The sequence below is a fragment of the Chiloscyllium punctatum genome, chromosome 36, assembly GCF_047496795.1.
Source record: "Chiloscyllium punctatum isolate Juve2018m chromosome 36, sChiPun1.3, whole genome shotgun sequence".
NCBI classification, from domain to species: Eukaryota; Metazoa; Chordata; class Chondrichthyes; order Orectolobiformes; family Hemiscylliidae; genus Chiloscyllium; species Chiloscyllium punctatum.
This window is the reverse complement of record NC_092774.1, coordinates 12,215,467-12,239,535: the sequence shown is the minus strand read 5'-3', so window position 1 is coordinate 12,239,535 and position 24,069 is coordinate 12,215,467. Positions and strand designations below refer to the sequence as shown.

The 24,069-nt window shown below is 47.8% G+C and overlaps 1 protein-coding gene across 2 annotated transcripts in view; it reads right to left on the bottom strand.

Moving 5' to 3' along the window:
- Nucleotides 1-1,482: 1,482 nt before the first annotated feature.
- Nucleotides 1,483-24,069, bottom strand: part of LOC140460758 (uncharacterized) — a 51,092-nt gene continuing 28,505 nt past the window's right edge. Inside the window, exons 1-2 of one of the 2 annotated variants that reach the window (XM_072555426.1) lie at nucleotides 9,787-9,922; nucleotides 1,483-3,017 (exon numbers count right to left, since the gene is read on the bottom strand). In XM_072555426.1, coding sequence (XP_072411527.1) covers nucleotides 1,641-2,609 — 969 coding nt within the window. In that variant the 5' untranslated portion in view covers nucleotides 2,610-3,017; nucleotides 9,787-9,922 and the 3' untranslated portion in view covers nucleotides 1,483-1,640. Of the gene's footprint in view, nucleotides 3,018-9,786; nucleotides 9,923-24,069 lie in introns of those variants that run through there. The other variant, XM_072555427.1, reaches the window with a different exon arrangement.

Here is a 24,069-nt window from a genome sequence, read left to right as displayed (position 1 = left end):
GAGGAATTGTGAGGGGCGGAAGTGGCTGTGGGAGTAGCCATGATGGGGGCGGAAGTGACATCAATCAGCGTGTGGGGGCGGCAGCTGCACCAGCCGCATGGCTAATGGCGTCCGAGCAATTTCAGAGGCCGGGGGAATCTTCTGGAATGTTTGAGGAGCGCTGGTTATGGAGGTGGGTGGATAAAAGTTTGTTGTACTTACAGTTTTTGATGTTTAAGATGGAGTTGAAATACTGTTTGTTGAGAGTATGAATTCTCCTGAGGATGTAGTACAGAGGGGGTCCTTTGTAATTCTGAGAGAGTGTGGCCCTCAGCTGAGGCAGGGCTGACTGTAGAAAGGTTAGGTGACGGCGCATTGCTGCAAGCATGGAGCGGAGGATCCTGAAGGAGAACCGTTGCTGGTGTTTTTTGAATCTGTAGTCTGTCCTGTTTGTCCTGTTCGGATCCGAACTCTGCTGGTTTAAAGGTGGTCCAGAGTCTGTGTAGGATGAGTTGGTTACGGAGGCAGGCACTGAGGAAGCGAATGGGGCTGTGGTAGCGAGTCTGTTTCAGGATATGGTTGAAGAGCCTCAGGGCAGAGGAAATGACCTGGGAGTTGCAGTGGGAGAGGGACTCCCTGAGATTCTTGTAGAGAGAGAGGAGGAAAACTTCTTCAGGGCAGGCATCCTTGCAAGAGGATTCACAGTAGGGTTAAAATCAACGAGGTAAAAACAAGGACTGCAGATGCTGGAGACCAGATTCTAGAATCACACAACTCCACGTTGGAGTCCAACAGGCTTCTTTGGAAGCAGTAACTTTTGGAGTACTGCCTCATCATCAGGTGGTTGTGGAGGATAAGATCCTGCGACACAATTTAGAGCAAAACATTCCAGCGTCCTGCCACTGAAATGGTATATTGAACAAACCTGGATTGTTAAGTCTTCCACCTTTTCAAATAGGTTGCAGGTCTCATTACAATGTGAATCCCAGAATCGAGATAACAAGGTTTGATAGCAAAAGCTCACATCTCAGCTCAGACAATGCATTAAAGGTGTGAGGTCAGAGTCTGCCTGCATCCCAATCTTGAGTCAGACTGGTTCTGTTTCCAAAGTCAAAGTTACAAGCTATTACATGTATTGACTGCCTGCACACACCACACCTCCCCTGTACCCCCCCTCACTGTCTTCACTATTGGCCAGCACCAAGTTGTCCCTTTGTAATTGGATCCTTGGTACATCCGTAACCCGGAGGAAGTATTGCCTCACTCAGCAATTTTAACCCGTACCCCGTCTCCAAGTAAGTGTCTCCCTGCTCATTTGCCAGGAAGGGTCAATGTAGAGTTAACCAGACTGCTGTGGGTCTGGAGTCAGGTGTAGGCCAGACCGGGTAAAGGATGCAGCTGGAACGACTGAGTGAATCCTTTCCCACAATGGCGGTTCCCTTCCCGAACAAGGGAGAGGGGGAAATCAGATGGGGGCTTTCTCCCCCCCACCCCGCCCCCCCCGACCTCCCCCTCCCTGAAACGGTCTCACCGTTAGATTCCGAACTCCACATTTCTGACCGAATACCGATTCTGACATCTGTCGTGGCGGGATTTGAACCCGGGAGTCCCCGGAAACAGGTCGACAGTCCAACTGATATTGGCACTCGGCCGTCACTCCTTCAATCCCCCTGCGATGGCACGTGAACTCGCTGGTGCCTCTGCAGGTGGGAGGAGCGGGTGAAGCCCTTCCCACACTGAGAGCAGGTGAATGGTCTCTCCCCCGTGTGGACGCGTAGGTGGGTCAGCAGGTTGGAGGAGCTGGTGAAGCCCTTCCCACACTGAGAGCAGGTGAACGGCCTCTCCCCCGTGTGGACCCACTGGTGTCTCAGCAGGGAGGAGACCTGGGTAAAGGCCTTCCCACACTTGGGGCAGCTGAAGGGTCTCTCCCCCGTGTGGACACGCTGGTGGGTCAGCAGGTTGGAGGAACTGCTGAAGGCCTTCCCACACTTGGGGCAGCTGAAGGGTCTCTCCCCCGTGTGGATACGCTGGTGGGTCAGCAGGTTGGAGGAACTGCTGAAGGCCTTCCCGCACTTGGGGCAGCTGAAGGGTCTCTCCCCCGTGTGGATACGCTGGTGGTTCCGCAGGTTGGAGGAGTAGGTGAAGCCCTTCCCGCACAGAGAGCAGGTGAACGGCCTCTCCCCCGTGTGGACCCGCTGGTGGGTCAGCAGGTTGCAGGAATTGCTGAAGCCCTTCCCGCACTCGGGGCAGCTGAAGGGCCTCTCCCCCGTGTGGACACGCTGGTGGGTCAGCAGGGAGGAGGAATCGCTGAAGGCCTTCCCGCACTGAGAGCAGGTGAATGGCTTCTCCCCCGTGTGGATCCGCTGGTGGGTCATCAGGTGGGAGGATGTGCCGAAGGCCTTCCCGCACTCGGGACAGCGGAAGGGCCTCTCCCCCGTGTGGATCCGCTGGTGGGCCTGCAGGTTAGAGGAATGTCTGAAGGCCTTTCCGCAGACAGGGCAGAGGAATGGCTTCTCCCTGGTGTGACTGCGCCGATGAGTCTCCAGGGCAGACGGGAAATGGTAGCCTTTCCCACAGTCACCACACTTCCACGGTTTCTCCACAGGGCGGGATTCCTCTGGTTTCTCCATGGCCACAGCTTCAGCTGCACACAAACACGTGGAGAGCCCCTCCCTGCCGTGAAGTCCCCTTCCCAGGCCGTATAACTGTTTCAGGCTCCACACACAGTGCGCTGCAACTGTGGGATGTCTCGTCCAGTCCCACTGATGCTGAAAACATCCTCAAACAGGAACCAAAAAGTGTAGATCCCTCTCACAGAAATCACAGTCAAAAATCGTTGCGGTCCCGATGGATTCAGAGACTGTCAGACATTGACATCAAAGTGAGGACTGCAGACACTGGAGAGTCAGTCAAAAAATGTGGCGCTGGAAAAGCACAGCAGGTCAGGCAGCATCCGAGGAACAGGAGAGACAATGTTTCGGGAATAAGCCCTTCATCCGTTGATTTTGAAACTTCAAGTCGTCAGATTTTCATATACTCTGCAAAAAGAGATTACAAAAGTCATCACTATCAGTGTAGGGTAGAAATTCAGAACAAGCAATTCTACTTTCTGTGGAATATTCTTTTGTTGTTCCACAAAATTGAAAGCACCATCCCACTCTCCCTTCCCCTCTGTTCTCACTCCGCTCTAACTAATTCCCCTGAAGGTGCTGATTCAGGATCTTACAGGGGCAGAAAAAGCAAAAACATCAAGACTGACATCTCTCTGAATTTTGGATACCTCCACCTGAAAGTTAATATCTTTCACAACACTGGGATCCTGCTGAGAGTGAGCAGGTCTGATTTTGGGAAGCAATAAAAAAAGTGTCAATTCAGGGTGAACCTGCAATGCAGCTTCTTGAGGAAGTACCAGACACAAAATGGTTAATGACCCCGGGAAGGTGGGAGCAAAATGAGACATCAAGCCATAAACACCGACACACTTCAGTCAAACCCTTCTGCTCCCAGTCAGGGCAAAACATGCTCTGAAAGTCCAGCCTTCACAACCATACTTCTGCTTTCACTGAAGACAATTAGAGTCACACAGCACGGAAACAGACCCTTTGGTCCAACCTGCCCAGATATCCTAAATTAATCTAGTCACGTTTGCCATCACTTGGCCCCTATATGAGCCGGGAGCTGGCAGATGGGACTAAATTGGGTTGGCTCTCTTGTCAGCAAGGACGAGTTGGACCGAAGGGTCTGTTTCTGTGCTGTACATCTCTATGACTCCAGTCACATTTGCCATCACTTGGCCCTGACCCATCATATTCATATGTCCATCCAGGAGCCTTTTAACTTGTCATCGTACCAGCACCCAACACTTCCTCTGGCAGCTCACTCCATCGCTCAAGCGACTCCACGTTGAAAGCGTCTGGTCTGGTGCACCAGATGACATCAGGATAATCTCAGATCATTTTCAGATCGCATTGATATTCAGTCAGTGACTTTCCCGATCAGGATGTTGTCCATGATCAAACAGGTCAGTGGGTAGGCGATCCCCCACATCTTAGTTCAAGTATCTCTACGAGAACTCCCTTGCTGGAGGGTCCCTTGGAGACACTTCAACTGGACTTCATTGAGTTGGAGAAATGAGTTGAGTTGCTATAAATATGTTTTGCTTATTGTTGATGTCTTTTCGAAGTGAATTGAAGCCTACCCTCCTCCTAACACTACTGCTGAGAGTGTGGTGAAGGTTTTGTTTAAGGAAATAATTCCCCGCTTCAGTATACCTGCGTGCATTAGCTCAGACAATGGACCACACTTTGCATGTAATATTAACGGAGAACTCTGTTCCCAGCTTTGTATTTGTTGGCAACTGCACGGTGCTTATCATCCTCAGGCGGCCGGCCTTGTTGAATTTTTTAACCAGACGCAAGACTAACCTTGCCAAATTAATGGCCGAGTCTGGCCTCTCCTGGTTATGCTAATCCCTGTGGCCTTATTCCAGATGCGATCCATGCCTGTGGGCAAGACACGACTGTCTCCAGCTGAGAGTCTCTCTGGTCACCCCCTCCGTACCCCTTGGAACAATTCGGCTCCCTTCTCAGTCCACGTCCACCACATGACCAAAGCAATGATTGGTTATGTTCTTACTCTAACTAGTGTTATGCGTGTCTTTCACTCCCAGGAGCGTACGACCTACAGCGATGTTCCCCCCCCTTTCAGCTTCGTCACGGGTAGAGCCTGGTTTGTTGGTGCTCGTCAAGAACTGGACTGGCAAAGGTCTCCACCCTCGTTGGGATGGCCCCTTCCAGGTTTTACTTCCCACCCCTACGGCGGTCACAGTCGCTGGGCGCAGCTTGGGTCCAACTGCACCATTGAGAATTGATTGACCGCACCAATCAAAAGGGGGAAAGACGAGGAGAGAATACTGGAATCTGAACAAAAGGAGTGGACCCTGTCCATTTGGGTTTTTCAATCTTGCTGTTGTTCTAATGTTAATCTTATTACAGATACTTGAACTAAGAGGAGGGACATGTGGGGGATCACTTATCTCCTCACCTCTCTGATCACGTACAACATCCTGATGGGGAAAGCCACTAAGTATGGATGGGACCGGGAATGATCAGAGATTATCACCACCCATACTGAGGAGATGTCGTCCAGTGCACCGGACCAGACCCCTTTGACGTGTGGAACGTGATGAAGATTGATTGTTGTAATGGACTCTTCCATCAGAAAGACCAGATGGTCCATCTGGACAGTAGAAATCAGGGGGAGTTACCATGGCGTTACCGAACCTGTCTTTTTGATCTTACCTGCAGATGCAAGCCGAGTGAGGATAAAAATGATCAACCCCGTCATTATGGTAAATATTTTAAGGACGCCCAGGAACACCATCCCTTTTTGTAGGACGGGCCGACTCGAGAAAAGGGAAGCCTGATAGGGGAAACTCCTCAATCCACAAGGAACTTCTTTATACAGGCCCACAGAACGCTCTTCACCCCAGAGGCAGTAGTATGTTACTCCTCTCTAGCGGGAGATGACTTACTTGCCCCGTCCCCAGACTTCCTACTGCCGATCCTGTGAAGAGAAATATCACTTTCCAATACCTCTGGTCTGTGTATACAAACAGCTGGTGTAACACTGCCTGGGGTACAGCAGGCCTTATGTGGCACATGGACCTGGAACGGAACCCTTCCCTTGTGCATTTATAGGCCTTTTCTCTTTTCAGAACCTGATACTGTCACCAAGACCATGTACAATAGAGCGAAGGGAGAGCCCAATGGGAACAGCATTCTGAGGACCATTGTCTCCCATACACTGCGAGTGCTCGAGTCATTTGGCCCATTTTATTACAGCGCTCAAGCGACTCCCCTTGCAAAACGTTGACCCTATACTCCTGTAGATCTGACCAGACCCCCTGCTGTAACATTTCAGTAACCTATTTTGATAAACTCTCCCTAATATACACCAAACCAGACTAGTATTTCTTCAGCTAAGGGAAAGCTACCAATTTCCTTGCCCTGGATGGCAAAGATGTCCCTGATAAGGTCAGTATCGGAGCCCTTGTTCCCACAACAGTACCTTGTCCAGGCCAGTGGACAAGTCGATGGAACCTCCCTCTGAGGAGGATGCAGCGGTCGGTCTCAGCCAACCTTGCTCCAACTGGAAGGATCCCAAGGGACTGGGTGACAATACAGGACACCCGATAGGCTGGGGAATCCAGAGTACCCGGAGGTTGGAAGGATCGGCAGGGTTGACAAGTCAACAGAACCGCAGTTCCCTCTTTTACGGCCTGACCATTTGAGGAAATAAGAGTAAAGAGGCTCTGGAACAGAGTAAACTGGGATTATCAGACCTGTGTCTTTACTCTGTGCAGAATCGATATGCCTTAGACTATATACTCGCCCGGGAGGGTGAGGTCTGCACCATTGTCCAAGATAAATGCACTATGGGCATTCCTGATGTCACTGGCAATATTAACTAAGATACAAGAAGAGATTCAGGTATTCCGTGACAGAATGACTGAAGGGACCAGTTGGGGAAACTGCAGATCGGGCTGATGGTACAATTGGCTTATCAATTTAGCTATGTCTGTTTGTCGGTATTGGTATTGTTAGGTATTTAATTGCTCGGCTTATGAGGGCCCTTAGTGATATAGATTTGCCCCAGAAGATGTTCCTTTCGCGATCTGATGGCTCATCCACAAGTGTCGATGGTGATGATAAATATGACCAGATGAGCTGCGAAGATGGTGGTGCCTCTCTACAGGATGTTGATGGCTGGAGCACCTTGAAGGGCATTCGTTTGGACTAGCCTTCTCTTTCAGTGATCGCGGTGCAATCAAAGGGAGGAATGAGGGTGTGGGCATCTGGGTGATGAAGTCTATAGCCTTAAAACTTGTCTTTAAACATTCAGACTAAAATGTAATGCTGAATTATTAAATACATTTACTGCACTAGAAAATAAACAGGCAGGAAGGCTCAGAATGAGGAGAGAACTTAAAGATAGGGACACCTGGGCTCACCAAGTGATAACAGGATGCTGTAAGGCAATTAAGAACGTTTGCCTCAGCATCGGTGAATCTGTGAACAGGACACCAAGTGATAACATTCACAGCCGTTCCCTTGTGAAATTAATGATAGTCTTTGAATCTGACCCTGAAACAAGACTGGGTACTATCCATAGCTTTGTAATTAATGGTTGGATCTTGTCCATTATAATGGATGCTTACTACCCCTTGCAAGCAGTGCATTCACAAAATAAATCTTTGCTGTCTTCAGCGTTCAAAAGGACGAGAGAGAGAGAGAGAGAGAGAGATGAATCCCGTAGAGAATTAACTCTTCGTGCTTATCTGCTATGGATTGAATTGAATTGCATTTTGGGGCTTTCTGATGAGAGATTTTTATTCCAGGCTTCCAAAGAGTATGATTTCCAGGACAAACCAAGAGTGAGGTGTTACAGGTCTGAGTTCTCAAAGGATTCCCTGGGCCACCTCAAATCTCCAGTTTAACATGGGAGGTAGGACAAAATAGCTTCTGCTTGGCTAACTCGGTGGGACTGAGTCAGGCAGATACGACTCAGAACAAACAAGAATCCACAGACGGATGTAAATCCAGTGAAATAAATTGCAAATGCAGAAGTAACAAATCTGAACCTAACCATCAATCGCAGAAGTAACATTTAATCCTAACCACCAGACAGGACAAATACGATTCCAAGAACAGGTTGTCTACAAGAAATTATGATAGATTAGATTAGATTCCCTACAGTTTGGAAACAGGCCCTTCGGCCCAACCAGTCCACACTGACCCTCTGAAGAGTAACCCACCCAGGACCATTTTCCCTCTGACTAATGCACCGAACACTGTGGGCAATTTAGCATGGCCAATCCACCTGACCTGTACATCTTTGGACTCTGGGAGGAAACCGGAGCACCCGGAGGAAACCCACGCAGACACGGGGAGAATGTGCAAACTCCACACAGACGGTCACCCAAGGCTGGAATCGAACCTGGGACCCTGGTGCTGTGAGGCAGCAGTAGCTAACCACTGAGCCACCATGCCACCCTAGGCTAAGTCAAAAATGCACGAGGACCTTGCAGGATCTGATTGGTTGTTACTATGTGATCATGCTCAATGTCTGAGTCTAAACAATGTACATAAGTTCTGTCCAAACTCTGTAAAAGTCGGCGGATTCTTTTGGCAATCTAGGAGTACTCATCGGTGGCTCAGTGGTTCGCACTGCTGCCTCACAACACCAGGGTCCCAGGTTCGATTCCAGACTCGGGGGGCTGGCTGTGTGGAGTTTGCACATTCTCCCCGTGTCTGTGTGGGTTTCCTCCCACAATCCAAAGATGTGCAGGTTTGGTGAATTGGCCATGATAAACTGCCCGTAATGTTAGGTGAATTAGTTAGACAGAGATGGGTCTGGGTGGGCTACTCTTCAGAGGGTCGGTGTGGACTGGTTGGGCCGAAGGGCCTGTTTCCACACTGTTGGGAATCTAATCTAATCCTTCTGGGCTGATCAGAGTCTACCGACCCGGCCGTATCATAGAATAAACTATTGCTTGTATGATTGACAAAGTCACTTCCAGGAGTGCTTATTGACCAATCCCAGAAATCCAAAGATCCGGACAGCAGTCCAGATCAGAACAACCAGATAGGAAATGGTTAATGTCCCCAGGATGTGGGGAGCAAAATAAGACACCAAGGCGTTAACACCAACACCAGGGAGAACCTGAACATACAGACGTGACAAACATTAGTGGCAAGCCAGAATCACAGATGTACAGCACAGAAACAGTCCCTTCAGTCCATGCTGACCAGATATCCTAAATCAATCTAGTCCCACTTGCCAGCACTTGGCCCATGTCCCTCTAAATGTTTCCCAACATATAATTGTAGCCACCACTTCCTCTGGCAGCTCATTCTTTACACACACCACCCTCTGTACATAGGAGTTTCTCCTTAGGTTTCTTTTAAATCTCACCCTAAACCTATGAGCAACCCCAGATCAAAGATCTTGTCTGTTTACCCTCGCCATGCCCCACATTATTAATACAAGGTTGTAGGGTCACCCCTGTGGGATATAGGTAAAGCAGTGTTACTTCTGCAACCATAATTGCTTCTGCAAAGTAAATGAACTAACATCAGGGTATAATTGTTTCAGCTAACAGTAGAGTTAACAAGAATGAAAGCTATGTGAAGGAAATATATAATTGCTTTTGTATTAGCTAAAACGTGCATACATGAAATGTGCCTGCAAACAATGTTACAGACAAACAGATAAAGGTGCTGTGAGGGGAGGGGGTGTAGATTAAACTAGATGTGCTCGTACAAACAGTTATAACCATCTATTTCCTGCTTCTGCAAAAACAAAAAAACACAATCAAGGAGGTCAGAAGGCTCAGTGTCGGCGGAAAATGGGAAGAAATGTTGCTTTCGCAAACAAGGAAGCAGCTGGCAGTGAAAGAGGATATACGCTAACACTTTGTTCACACACAAGGCCGGATAAGGCAAGAAATCGACAAGAGTAATGGGCGCCATCGGGAAAGAATGGAGCTTGGAACATCAGGGCGGGGGGATGGGAATGAGGGAAAGAGGCTAAATGTGCAGGAACGAAGGTGGAGCAAGAACGGAGGATGCAAAACCAGCGTGAAGCTGCAATGAGGAATATTGTATGTGCTGTACTTGTACCTGTTGCAGTTACTGGTGGGAATCGGGTGCATTTTAAACATCAAAACAGAAAAGATATCCAGCCCTCCCCCTTCACAATCTCTATCCTTCAGTCCCTCCTCGCCCGGGTAACTAAGACACATACCTGAGTTTGTGGAGTCTGCTCCCTCCCTGGATTCACTCCAGTTGCTCCAAGTGACCAATTTCCCCTCCTCCCATCTCTGTCTCCCTCCCAGGATGAAGAGTTGCCCAGAGGGAGGGAGATTCACTTTGAAACGGACAGGGCCACTTCCGCGTTGTGACGTCACAAAGGAACTAGGGGCGGGGCGAGGAAACGTGCCGGGACAGGAGGCGGGGCGAGTCCTTCAGCGGGCCGCCGCACCGCGCATGCGCGGCCCCAGCAGCAGACGGGGAGGACAACTCACTTTCCAAACCCCGTCCCTTCAGAGAATCCCCACAGTGTGGAAGCAGGCCACTCGGCCTCACCGACCCTCCCAAGGGTCACCCACCCACACCCATTCCCCCTGTCCCCATTGCTCTACATTTAACCCTGAGTCATGCACCTTCCCTGCACATTATGCCTAATTTAGCATGGCCCATTCAAACTAACCTGCATATCCCTGGGCACTATGGGTAATTTAGCACAGCCAATCCACCCTAACCTGCACATCCTTAGACACTATGGGTAATTTAGCATGGCCAATCGACCCCAACCTGCACATCCCTGGGCACGATGGGTAATTTAGCATGGCCAATCCACCCTAACCTGGGCACTATGGGGAATTTAGCATGGTCAATCCACCCTAACCTGCACATCCCTGGGCACGATGGGTAATTTAGCACAGCCAATCCACCCTAACCTGCACATCCTTGGGCACTATGGGGAATTTAGCATGGCCAATCCACCCTAACCTGCACATCCCTGGGCACGATGGGTAATTTAGCATGGCCAATCCACCCTAACCTGCACATCCCTGGGCACTATGGGTAGTTTAGCACGGCCAATCCACCCTAACCTGCACATCCTTAGACACTATGGGTAATTCAGCATGGCCAATCCACTTTAGATTAGGTACTGGAAAAGTACAGCAGTTCAGGCAGCATCCGAGGAGCAGGAAAATCGACATTTTGGGCAAAAGCCCTTCATCAGCAATAGAGGCAGTGCGCCTGCAAGGTGGTGAGATAAATGAGAGGGGGGTGGGGAGAAAGTAATATAGAGTACAATAGGTGAATAGGGGTGGGGATGAAGGTGATAGGTCAGACAGGAGGGTGGAGTGGCCTGTTTGGATCAAGGTGTTCCAGAGTCTGTGCAGGATGAGCTGGTTACGGGGGCTGGCACTGAGGAAGCAAATGTGGCTGTGGTAGCGAGTCTGTTTCAGGACATGGTTGAAGAGCTTCAGGGCAGCGGAAATGACCTGGGAGTTGCAGTGGGAGAGGGACTCCTTGAGATTCTTGTAGAGAGAGGAGGAAAACTTGGAGAGAGAGGAGGAAAGGCAGGCATCCTTGCAAGAGGATTCGCTTTAGGGTTAAAATCAACGAGGTAAAAACAAGGACTGCAGATGCTGGAGACCAGATTCTAGAATCACACAACTCCAGGTTGGAGTCCAACAGGCTTCTTTGGAAGCAGTAACTTTTGGAGTGCTGCCTCATCATCAGGTGGTTGTGGGGGATAAGATCCTGAGACACAATTTAGAGCAAAACATTCCAGCGTCCTGCCACTGAAATGGTATATTCAACAAACCTGGATTGTTAAGTCTTCCACCTTTTCAAATAGGTTGCAGGTCTCATTACAATGTGAATCCCTGAACTTCTTGTTGTCACCTTCTCGAGATAACAAGGTTTTATAGCAAAAGCTCACATCTCAAACTAGACAATGCATTAAAGGTGTGAGGTCAGAGTCTGCCTGTATCCCAAACTTGAGTTAGACTGGTTCTATTTCCAAAGTCAAATTTACACACTATTACATGTATTGACTGCCTACAGAGTTTTGCTTTAAAAATTGCACATAAACAGGATGGTCTGCACCTGAACCTGAGGGGCACCAGTATCCTTGGGGGGAGGTTTGCTAGTGCTCTTGGGGGGGGTTTAAACTAACTCTGCAGGGGCATGGGAACCCAGACTGTAGCTTTAGGGTGCAGGACCTGGAGTGGAGGGCGGTTAGGAATATGGCATCAATCTTAAAGGAGGGTGCCTGTAAACCGAAGAGTGGTTTGAAGTGTGTATACTTTAATGCCAGAAGTATACGAAATAAGGTAGGTGAACTTGCAGCGTGGGTTGGTACCTGGGACTTCGATGTTGTGGCTATTATGGAGACATGGCTAGATCAGCGACAGGATTGGCTGTTGCAGGTTCCAGGGTTTAAATGTTTTAGTAGGGTCAGAGGTGGGGGTAAAAGAGGGGGGGGGTGTGGCTTTGCTTGTCAAAGATAGTATTATAGCGGTGGAAAGGAAGATGGACGAAGATTTGCCATCTGAGGTAGTTTGGGTTGAGGTTAGGAATAGGAGAGGTGAGGTCACCCTGTTAGGAGTCTTTTACAGGCCTCCTAATAGTCCTAGAATCGTTGAGGAAAGGATTGCGAAGATGATTCAGGAGAAGAGTGACAGTAATAGGGTGGTTGTTATGGGGGACTTTAACTTTCCTGATATTGATTGGGAAAGCTATAGCTCAAGTACGTTAGATGGGTCAGTGTTTGTCCAGTGTGTGCAGGAGAGTTTCCTGACACAATATGTAGATAAGCCAACAAGAGGTGAGGCCATACTGGATTTGGTTCTGGGTAACGAACCAGGCCAGGTATTAGAACTAGAGGTAGGTGAGCACTTTGGGGACAGTGACCACAATTCGGTGATTTTTACTCTGGTGATGGAGAGGGATAAGTGTGTACTACAGGGCAAGAGTTATAGCTGGGGGCAGGGAAATTATGATGCGGTGAGGCATGACTTAGGATGTGTGGATTGGAAAAGTAGATTCCAAGGCAAGAGCGTAATTGATACGTGGAACTTGTTCAAGAAGCAACTATTGAGTGTCCTTGACAAGTACGTACCTATCAGGCAGGGAGGAAAGGGTCGTGTGAGGGAGCCGTGGTTTAATAAGGAGTTGGAATCCCTTGTTAAATGGAAGAGGGCGGCCTTTGTAAAGATGAGGCGTGAAGGTTCAATAGGGGCGATTGAGAGTTATAAGGTAGCCCGGAAGGACCTGAAGAGAGAGCTAAGAGCAGCAAGGAGGGGACATGAAAGGTCCTTAGTTGGTAGGATTAGGGAAAACCCTAAGGCTTTCTATAGGTATGTTAGGAATAAAAGAATGACTAGAGTAGGAATAGGTCCAATCAAGGATAGTAATGGGAAGTTGCGTGTGGAGGCTGAAGAGATTGGGGAGGCACTGAATGAATACTTTTCGTCAGTATTCACTCAGGAACAGGACATTGTTGTCGATATGAATACTGAGGCACGAATAAGTAGAATGGATGGCTTTGAGATATGTAGAGAAGAGGTGTTGGAAATTCTGGCAAGGGTGAAAATAGATAAGTCCCCTGGGCCTGATGGCATTTATCCTAGGATTCTCTGGGAAGCAAGGGAGGAGATTGCAGAGCCATTGGCCTTGATTTTTGTGTCCTCTTTGTCTACAGGAGTAGTGCCGGAGGACTGGAGGCTAGCAAACGTGGTTCCCTTGTTCAAGAAGGGGAGTAGGGATAATCCTGGTAACTATAGGCCAGTGAGTCTCACTTCTGTTGTGGGCAAAGTCTTAGAGAGAATTGTAAGGGATAGGATTTATGCACATCTGGATAAGAATGATGTGATCAAGGATAGTCAGCATGGTTTTGTGAAGGGCAGGTCGTGCCTCACAAACCTTATTGAATTCTTTGAGAAGGTGACTAAGGAGGTAGATGAGGGGAAAGCGGTAGATGTGGTGTATATGGATTTTAGTAAGGCGTTTGATAAGGTCCCCCATGGTAGGCTACTGCAGAAAATACAGAGATATGGCATTGAGGGTGAGTTGGAGGTTTGGATTAGGAATTGGCTGGCTGGAAGAAGACAGAGGGTAGTAGTTGATGGCAAAGGTTCATCTTGGAGTGCTGTCACTAGCGGTGTTCCGCAAGGATCTGTTTTGGGACCATTGCTGTTTGTCATTTTTATAAATGACCTGGAGGAAGGGTTATAGAAGGTTGGGTGAGCAAGTTTGCGGATGATACGAAAGTCGGAGGAGTTGTAGACAGTGAGGAAGGATGTGGCAGGTTACAGCGGGATATAGAGAAGCTGCAGAGCTGGGCAGAAAGGTGGCAAATGGAGTTCAATGTAGCTAAGTGTGAGGTGATTCACTTTGGTAAGAGTAACAAAAAGATGGGGTACTAGGCTAATGGTCGGATACTTGGTAGTGTGGAAGAGCAGAGGGATCTTGGTGTCCATGTACACAGATCTCTGAAAGTTGCCACCCAGGTAAATAGTGCAGTGAAGAAGGCATATGGCGTACTGGCTTTTATTGGTAGAGGAATTGAGTTCCGGAGTCCTGAGGTCATGCTGCAGTTGTATAAGACTCTGGTGCGGCCGCATCTGGAATATTGTGTGCAGTTTTGGTCGCCATACTATAGGAAGGATGTGGAGGCACTGGAACGGGTGCAGAGGAAGTTTACCAGGATGTTGCCTGGTATGGTAGGAAGATCCTATGAGGAAAGGCTGAGGCACTTGGGGTTGTTTTCATTGGAGAAAAGATGGTTTAGGGGTGACTTGATAGAGGTGTACAAGATGATTAGGGGGTTAGATAGGTTGACACTGAGAACCTTTTTCCACGTATCGAGTCAGCGATTACAAGGGGGCATAGCTTTAAATTAAGGGGGGGTAGATATAGGACTGATGTTAGGGGTAGGTTCTTCACTCAGCGAGTCGTAAGTTCATGGAATGCCCTGCCAGTAGCAGTAGTGGACTCTCCCTCTTTATGGGTATTTAAGCGGGCATTGGATAGGTATATGGAGGATAGTGGGTTAGTGTAGGTTAGGTGGGTTTTGATCGGCGCAACATCGAGGGCCGAAGGGCCTGTACTGCGCTGTATTCTTCTATGTTCTATGTTCTATTTTCTTTAAAAGACCCTCTATATTCATTACGTACGCTACATGCTACAAGAATTCCGCTTCCCTTCCCCCCACTTCGCCTCCTCTGCAAAAACCAACATTTCTAATCTCCCACAACAAGAGGGATAGGGATGTAAGGCAGGATTTCAGGGAGCTCGGGTGGAAGCTGAGGGCTAGAACAAACAGAATGGTTATCTCTGCTTTGTTACCCGTGCCACGTGATAGCAAGGCAAGGAATAGGGAGAGATATCAGCTGAACATGCGGCAGCAAGGATAGTGCAGGAGGGAGGGTTTCAGGTTTTTGGATAATTGGGGCTCATTCTGGGGAAGGTGGGACTTGTACAAACAGGACAGTCTTCACTTGAACCAGGGTGGGAAATTTGCTGGTGCTATTCGGGTGGGTTTAAACTAGCTCAGCAGGGGGATGGGAACCAGGGGTGTAGCTGCAATGCACAGGAGGATGAGAGCAGGAAGGACAGGGACAGGATTTCAGGGTCACAGGAATGTGCTGGCAGACAGCGAAGTGGTTTGAAGTGTGTCTACATCAATGCCAGAGTATCCACAATAAGGTAGGTGAGCTTGCAGCACGGATAGGTACCTGGGACTTGGATGTTGTGGCCATTTTGGAGACATGGATAGAGCAGGGTGAGGAATGGATGTTGCAGGTTCCAGGGTTTTGATCTTTCATTAAGAACAGCCAAGGCGGTAAAAGAGGGAGAGGTGTGGCCTTGTTAGTCAAGGATAGCTGACAGAACTTTTGATGAGGACTCGTCTACTGAGGTAATGTGGGCTGAGGTTAGAAACAGGAGAGGAGACGTTACACTGCTTGGAGTTTTTGTATAGGCCTCCGCAGAGTTCCAGGGAGGTGGAAGAGAGGATTAGCAAAAATTATTCTGGGTAGGAGTGAAAGGAACAGGATGGTCATTATGGGGGACTTTACCTTCCCCAACATTGACAGGAAATGCTTTCACTCTAGTACATCGTATGGATCAGTTTTTGTCCAGTGTGTGCAGGAGGGTTTTCTGACACAGTATGTCGAAGGGCCGACAAGAGGGGAGGTCACACTGGATCTGGTGCTTGGAAATGAACCAGGCCAGATGTTTGATTTAGTGGAAGGTGAACACTTTGGAGAAAGTGACCATAATTCAGTTAGGTTTCATTCAGCGATGTAAAGGGATAGGAACATGCCACAGGTCAAGAGTTATCGATGGGGCAAGGGCAATTATAATGCAATTAGGCAAGACTTAGGATGCATAGAATAGGGAAGCAAAATGCAGGGGATAAGGACAATTGAAATGTGGAGCTGGTTTAAGGAACAGATATTGTGTGTCCTTGATAGGTATGTCCCTGTCAGGCAGGGAGGAAGTGATAGGGTAAGGGAAGCGTGGTTTACAATAGAAATTGCATCTCTTGTTACAAAGAAGGCGGAGGCTTATGTGTTGATGAGCCAAGATGGTTCAGATGAGGCGATGGAGAATTATAGATCAGCGAGGAAGGATCTAAAGAGAGAGTTAAGAGCAAAGAGAGGACATGAGCAGTCTTTAACAAATAGAATACAGGAGAACCCTAAAGCTTTCTATAGGTATGTGAGGAATAAGAGGATGATTAGGGTAGGAATAGGGCCAGTCAAAGACAGAAGTGGGAAGTTGAGTGTGGGCCCTGTGGAGATTGGAGAGGTGTTAATGAATATCTCTCATCGGTCTTCACTCAGGAAAAAGAGAATATTGTAGAGGAGAAGAATGAGGTACGAGATATTAGACTCGAAAGGATCGAGGTTAGTTGCACACAGGTGTTATCAATTCTAGAAGAGGTGAAAGTAGACAAATGCCCTGGGCCGGATGGGATTTATCAGAGGATTCTTTGGGAAGCGAGTGAGGAGATAGAAGAGCCTTTGGCTGTGATATTTGAGTTGTCATTGTCTACAGGTTTAGTACCAGAGTGGAGGATTGCAAATGTTGTGCCCTTGTTCAAGAAGGGCAGCAGAGATGACCCAGGTAATTATAGACCGGTGAGCCTTACTTCTGTTGTAGGAAAGCTTTTGGAAAGGAATATTAGAGATAGGATTTATAATCATCTAGCAAGCAACAATTTGATTTCAGATAGTCAACATGGTTTCATCGAGGGCAGATCGTGTCTCACAAACCTCATTGGGTTTATTGAGAAGGTGACCAAGCATGGAGATGAGAGTAGGGCAGTTGACGTGGTGTACATGGACCTCAGTAAAGGTTCCACATGGCAGGCTGTTGGAGACATTGCAGAGGCATGGGTTGTTGTGGGCTCACCCAGTGAAAACAGGATGCTGTAAGGCAATTAAGAATGTTTACCTTAGCGTCGGTGAATCTGTGTGAACAGGACACCAAGTGATAACATTCACAGCCGTTCCCTTGTGAAATTAATGATAGTCTTTGAATCTGACCCTGAAACAAGATTGGGTACTATCCATAGCTTTGTAATTAATGGTTGGATCTTGTCCATTATAATGGATTCTTACTACCCCTTGCAAGCGGGGCATTCACAAAATACATCTTTGCTGTCTTCAGCGTTCAAAAGAGAGAGACAGAGACAGAGACAGAGACCTGCAATGGATTGAATTGAATTGCATTTTGGGGCTTTATGATGAGAGATTTTTATTCCAGGCTTCCAAAGAGTATGATTTCCAGGACAAACCAAGAGTGAGGCTTTACAGGTCTGAGTTCTCAAAAGATTCCCTGGGCCACCTCAAATCTCCACTTTAACATGGGACGTAGGACAAAATGGCTTCTGCTTGGCTAACTCGGTGGGACTGAGTCAGGCAGATACGACTCAGAACAAACAAGAAACCTCAGACGGATGTAAGTCCAGTGAAAAAAATTGCAAATGCAGAAGTAACAAATCTGAACCTAACCATCAGTCACAGAAGTAACGTTTAATCCTAACCACCAGACAGGACAAATACGATCCCAAGAACAGGTTGTCTACAAGAAATTATGCTAGATTAGATTAGATTCCCTACAGTTTGAAACAGGCCCTTCGGCCCAACCAGTCCACACTGACCCTCCGAAGAGTAACCCACCCAGAATCGTTTTCCCTCTGACTAATGCACCTAACACTGTGGGCAATTTAGCATGGCCAATCCACCTGATCTGTACATCTTTGGACTCTGGGAGGAAACTGGAGCACCCGGAGTAAACCCACGCAGACATGGGGAGAATGTGCAAACTCCACACAGACGGTCGCCCAAGGCTGGAATCGAACCTGGGACCCTGGTGCTGTGAGGCAGCAGTGTTAACCACTGAGCCACCGTGCTGTCCGAGGCTAAGTCAAAAATACACGAGGACCTTGCGGGATCTGATTGGTTGTTACTATGTGATCATGCTCAATGTCTGACTCTGAGCAATGTACATAAGTTCTATCCAAACTCTGTAAAAGTCGGCGGATTCTTTTGGCACTCTAGGAGTACTCATCGGTGGCTCAGTGGTTAGCACTGCTGCCTCACAACACCAGGGTCCCAGGTTCAATTCCAGCCTCGGGGGGGCTGGCTGTGTGGAGTTTGCACATTCTCCCCATGTCTGCGTGGGTTTCCTCCCCCAATCCAAAGATGTGCAGGTTTGGTGAATTAGCCATGCTAAACTGCTCGCAATGTTAGGTGAATTAGTTAGAGGGAGATGGGTCTGGGTGGGCTACTCTTCAGAGGATCGGTGTGGGAATCTAATCTAATCTAATCCTTCTGGGCTGATCAGAGTCTACCGACCCAGCTGTATCAAAGAATAAACTATTGCTTGTATGATTGACAAAGTCACTTCCAGGTGTGTTTATTGACCAATACCAGAAATCCAAAGATCCGGACAGCAGTCCAGATCAGAACAACCAGATAGGAAATGGTTAATGTCCCCAGGATGTGGGGAGCAAAATAAGACACCAAGGCGTTAACACCAACACCAGGGAGAACCTGAACATACAGACGTGACAAACATTAGTGGCAAGCCAGAATCACAGATGTACAGCACAGAAACAGTCCCTTCAGTCCATGCTGACCAGATATCCTAAATCAATCTAGTCCCATTTGCCAGCACTTGGCCCATGTCCCTCTAAATGTTTCCCAACATATACCCATCCAGATACCCTTTAAAAGGTTATAATTGTAGCCACCACTTCCTCTGGCAGCTCATTCTTTACACACACCACCCTCTGTACAAAGTAGTTGCTCCTTAGGTTTCTTTTAAATCTCACCCTAAACCTATGAGCAACCCCAGATCAAAGATCTTGTCTGTTTACCCTCGCCATGTCCCACATTATTTATACAAGGTTGTAGGGTCACCCCTGTGGGATACAGGTAAAGCAGTGTTACTTCTGCAACCATAATTGCTTCTGCAAAGTAAATGAACTAACACCAGGGTATAATTGTTTCAGCCAACACTGGAGTTAACAAGAATGAAAGCGATGTGAATGAAAGCGGCGGGGGGGGCGGGGGGGGGGTAGGGGGGGCAAGGGGCAGGGGCGGGGCGGACTCGGATTGAAAATTATTGATTAAGTGGGGTTCGTTTCTCACAGCACTATGGGTAATCTCGCATGGCCAATCCACCACAACCTGCACATCCCTGGGCACTATGGGTAACTAGCATAGCCAATCCACCCTAACCTACACATCTCTGGGCACTATGGGTAATTCAACATGGCCAATCCACCACAACCTGCACATCCCTGGGCACTATGGGTAATTCAACATGGCCACTCCACTTTTGATTAGAGTGGTGCTGGAAAAGCACAGCAGTTCAGGCAGCATCCGAGGAGCAGGAAAATGGACGTTTCGGGCAAAAGCCCTTTATCAGGAATAGAGCCTGCAGGGTGGTGAGATAAATGAGGGGAGGGTGGGGGTGGGGAGAAAGTAGCATAGAGTACAATAAGTGAATGGGGGTGGGGATAGGTCAGGGAGGAGGGTGGGGAAGGTAGCAAAGAGTATTGAAGAGTAAGGAATTCTGTTTTGATAGCCTGACCTTGCAGCTGCAGGCTGTCTCTGCTCCTCAGGCCATTAGACTGTGCTGCTTCATAGAATGACGGATTCGTTCTCTCTGTCCCTTATCAGTAATTAGAGCCGAGCTGAACCTGCAGTATAAGATAACATTCAGTTTTGTAGACATGAAGAAATGTAGGTCTGGACAATGTATGTGAACCTTACGACTACCCCTCAGTTGCATAATTAATGGAGATTGGGGCTTGTGTTTTACATAAAACTTGTAACATTCTGTATTTTATTGGATTACGTCAGACTTTATTTTGAACTCAGAGGTATTCCCCAATGGCAACGAATAAAGCTAGTTGATTGCTCAAGGTCTCCTCTCCTGACTACTTTACTTTAAACGATTTGACACATGAGTTACTTTGCTCCAACAGTACTAATAGTTACATCGAAGGGAGAGAGAATTCCTCAAGTACGGCACTATCAGAATCCTGGAAGAGCCCTATTTCTGGTAGATTGTGGGTTGGCTTTCGATTGACTGAATGTTTTCTTGTTCTGGAAGCTGTAAAAGAGGCGTGAAAGCTTCAGCAGAAGTCCAGCAAAGGTGAGGATAGACCGACATCTTACTCTGTGGGAACAGGGAGATCAGAGGACAGAGAAATCAGGCCCTGAAATCCGAGCTGACACCAGACTACCCTGTGATCAGTGCTTTGATTAGCAGTGCCAACCCTCTGCCTGACCTTGCTTCCCATCTGACTCCCCCCTCAATATTCAGGATCCAATCCTTGCCATCCTGAAGCCATGTGTCTGTAAGGAGTCTCAGACCATAATTATTCATTTCAATGAGTGCAGTTAATTCATTCACTTTTGTTACAATGTGGCACACATTCAGATTCACCATGTATCATTTCAATTTTTGTGATCTTTAGAATCCAGTTTTGATTGCTGGTATATTTACTCTCCTTGTCCCTTTCTATTGTTCTCTGGTGTTCATTTTCCACATCACTACATTGCTCACTGGCCTTGATTTGGATTGGCCATGCTAAATTGGCAACAGTGCCCAGGGATGTGCAGGTTAGGTGGGTTAGCCATGGGAAATGCAGGGTTATAGTTTCATAGTAATAGAAGCAGGAGTAGGCCATTTGGCCCTTCCAGCCTGCTCCACCATTCATTACGATCAGGGCTGATCTATCCACTGTCTGAGCTCCTCCTCCCTGCATTGTCCCAACTACCCTTAATTCCCAGACTCAACAGAGACACTCGGTCTTGCAGCTGTACTGTTACCTGATAAACAAATTCTTTCCTTGCATGGGAGTATCCTTCTCTTTGCAAGGACCTATTGTATACTTATCAGCTACTAACCAACACTATCCAGACACTGTGTTGCTGGGTAAAGTGCCTCAGTTTGCTCAAATTCCTGCAATTAACTGTTTGCTAATTGTTAAATGATTGTAACCTATATAATCAGACAACTCTGTTTCTCGTCAGAGTGACTTGTGACCATGAGGTCGACTTGGCTCTCCCCGTGAGCTCCGAATAAACAGTCAATAACCCAAGGTTTGTGTGTCATGATTACTTATCTAATGCTTATTGGACTACTACGAGCAAGTCACCCACAGCATAATCCACTTCCATCCCCAACATGGATCAAGACACCATCCCTTTTTTCCAGACAAGTAAATGTCTCAAGCTCAGGAAACAAAGCCTGTCAAACATTAACAGGCACAGATCTAGACCAACCTTTTCCAGAGTCTGTCCCTTCACCTCGATTGACTTTCTTTTTCCCCTCAGCTCCTACAAACCAACAGCTGAACCCAAGGATGAGAAAAGAAATGGGAAAGAGGGCGAGAAAAGAGAGTGCGGTCCTCCCAGATGTTAAACAGAGGAAGGAAGTTACAGTCTGGACTGAAGCTCAATCTTCATTCAGAGAGAGAGGAGCAACAGCAACTTCAGAAGCTCATGGTCGACCTTCCGCATTCAGACAGTGGCGGAGGTTCTGATTGGCAGGAGGACCAGGCCCCTTCCGGTCCTAGAGGGTTTCCCACAGATTGGTCTCCCCGTCCATCAGAACGACGAGGGGAGGGGCCCTATGTCGATCTCACACATGCGCACCATGAACACTGCTCACGGCCAATAGAGCGGTGTCTGGAACGCATGGGATTGTGGGTACAACATCAGCCATTAAAGAGATGAAATCAAGAGACCCATATGCCTTCTTAACCGTCCTTTTTCATGTATTGGGGACGTACACGTCAAGAGCTAATCTTTAATCGATTTTCAATTGATAGACTGAGTGAAACACTACAGGGGTTTAACTCTCTATTTCCAGTTCAGTGTCAGTATATCGCTCTTTATCTGTCCTCAAATAAGGACCGAATCAAAGCCCGACGTCTGTTCCACCTGAACGTTGATTTTTGTTTAATTTGCAGGTTCCAACCCTCCGTTTCAATCATTTATTAAAAGTTATTCGTGTTACATGGGCTTCGCTGGCTAGCCAGCATTTAGTTCCACTTGAGAAGGTGGTGGTGACCTTCTGTGTTCCACACGCTGTACGGTGACCCACAATGTCCTGAGGGAGAGAATTCCAGGATTTCGACCCAGCAACACTGAAGGAACAGCAATGTGTTTCCAAGTCAAGACGGTGAGTGGATTGGAGGGGTACTTGCAAGAGGTTATGTTCCCAAGCATCTGTTGCCTTGGTCCTTGTAGATGGAAGTGTTGTTGGTTTGGAAGGTATTTTCTAAGGATATTTGGAGAATTTCTGTGTTGCATCTTGTAGATCGTCCACATTCCTGCTTCTGAACAGTGGGACAGAGGGAGTGGATGTGTGTGGAGATGGTCCCAATCAAGCAGGCGACTTTGTCCTGGATGGTATCAAGCTTTTTGAATGTTGTTGAAGCTGCACCCATCCAAGCTGGTGGGAGAGTATTCCATTACACTGCTGACTTGTGATTTGTAGAAGATGGACAGAGTTTGGGGAGTCACAGTATTGCTGACCTGTTGCCTGCTCTTGTTGCCATTGTGTCTGTGATTAGTCTAGTTGAGTTTCTGGTCAATGGTAAACCCCAAGAACGTTGATAGTGGGGTGTTTAGTGACAGTAACACTGTTGAATATCACGGGGCAGTGGTCAGATTATCTCTTTTGGGGATGAGTCATTGTTTGTCATTGGCATGGCATATATGTCACTTGCCACTCCTGAGCCCATTGGATATTGTTAAGATCTTGTTGCATTTCAAACTGAACTGCTTCAGTTTGTGAGGAGTTGTGAATCGTGCCGAACATTGTGCAATTATGGGTGAATATCATCACCTCTGACCTTATGATGGAGGAAGGTCACTGATGAAGATGGTTGAGCCTAAGAAGACACGACCCTATGAATTCCTGCAGAGACGTCCTGGAACTGAGATGACTGACCTCCAACAACCAAAGCCATCTCTCTCTGTCCCAGGTATCCCTGAACAATTCAGATACACAACAATATTTCAAAACTAATTGAAGGAATACAGATGAAACACCCCTCTTCTGGGAGTGTCCAGTGCAAGGTTTTCTGTTCGGGAAACCATCTGATAAGTGTCGACTGTCATCAACCTTTTTGATCTTGGCCACACACAGCGCCCCCTGTCCATTAGCCCCCGCCACTCCAGCGCTCCCTGTCCATTTCTACCCCGGCACTCCAGCGCCCCCTATCCATTCTCCCTCCCCACTCACAGCACCCCCGTCCTTTCCTCCCACCACCCACAGCTCCCACTGTCCATTCCACCGCCAACCACAGCGCCCCTTGTCCATTCTCTCTCCATCCCCAGGTTCTTGCCCATTCTCCCTCTATACTCCAAACACCCTGTCCACTCTCTCTCACGCCACCCTCTGTACCCCTGTCGTTTCATTCCTCAGGCCCTGTCCAGTCCGTCTCCCCACCTTCTACACCCATCGATTCTCTCTCACCCCACCCTCTGTCCCATGTCCATTCTTCCAGCCCCCACCATCCATTCTCTCTCTCTCTCCCCTCCCCCCACCATCTGCCACCCGCCCCATTCTCTCTCCCCTGAAATACACCAGGCTAGGAGTCAGAATTGGGGTTCAATGACAGAGTTTATTGCACAAGGAAATACCGGGGCTCCAGGGAGAGAAAGACACCAACAGCACAGTGTCAGCTGCGAGACTTCTCTCGACCCGGAGCACACGTCAAGAAACTTTTATACATTTTGTGATACAATCGGTCAGGGGTGAGAATATTGTCTTTGTAACATGATTTGTTTATGGTAATCCTTGTAGAATCATTGATAGTTGATACAATCATTGTCAGTTCCCACACAACCTTTGTTAATTTCCACACAGTCGTTGTCAGTTTCAGTGCAGACATTGTCCATTTCAATGTCTGCATGGAAATCCATTGTTGTTGTAATGGGCGCTAATTGCTCTCCCTGAGAAGGAG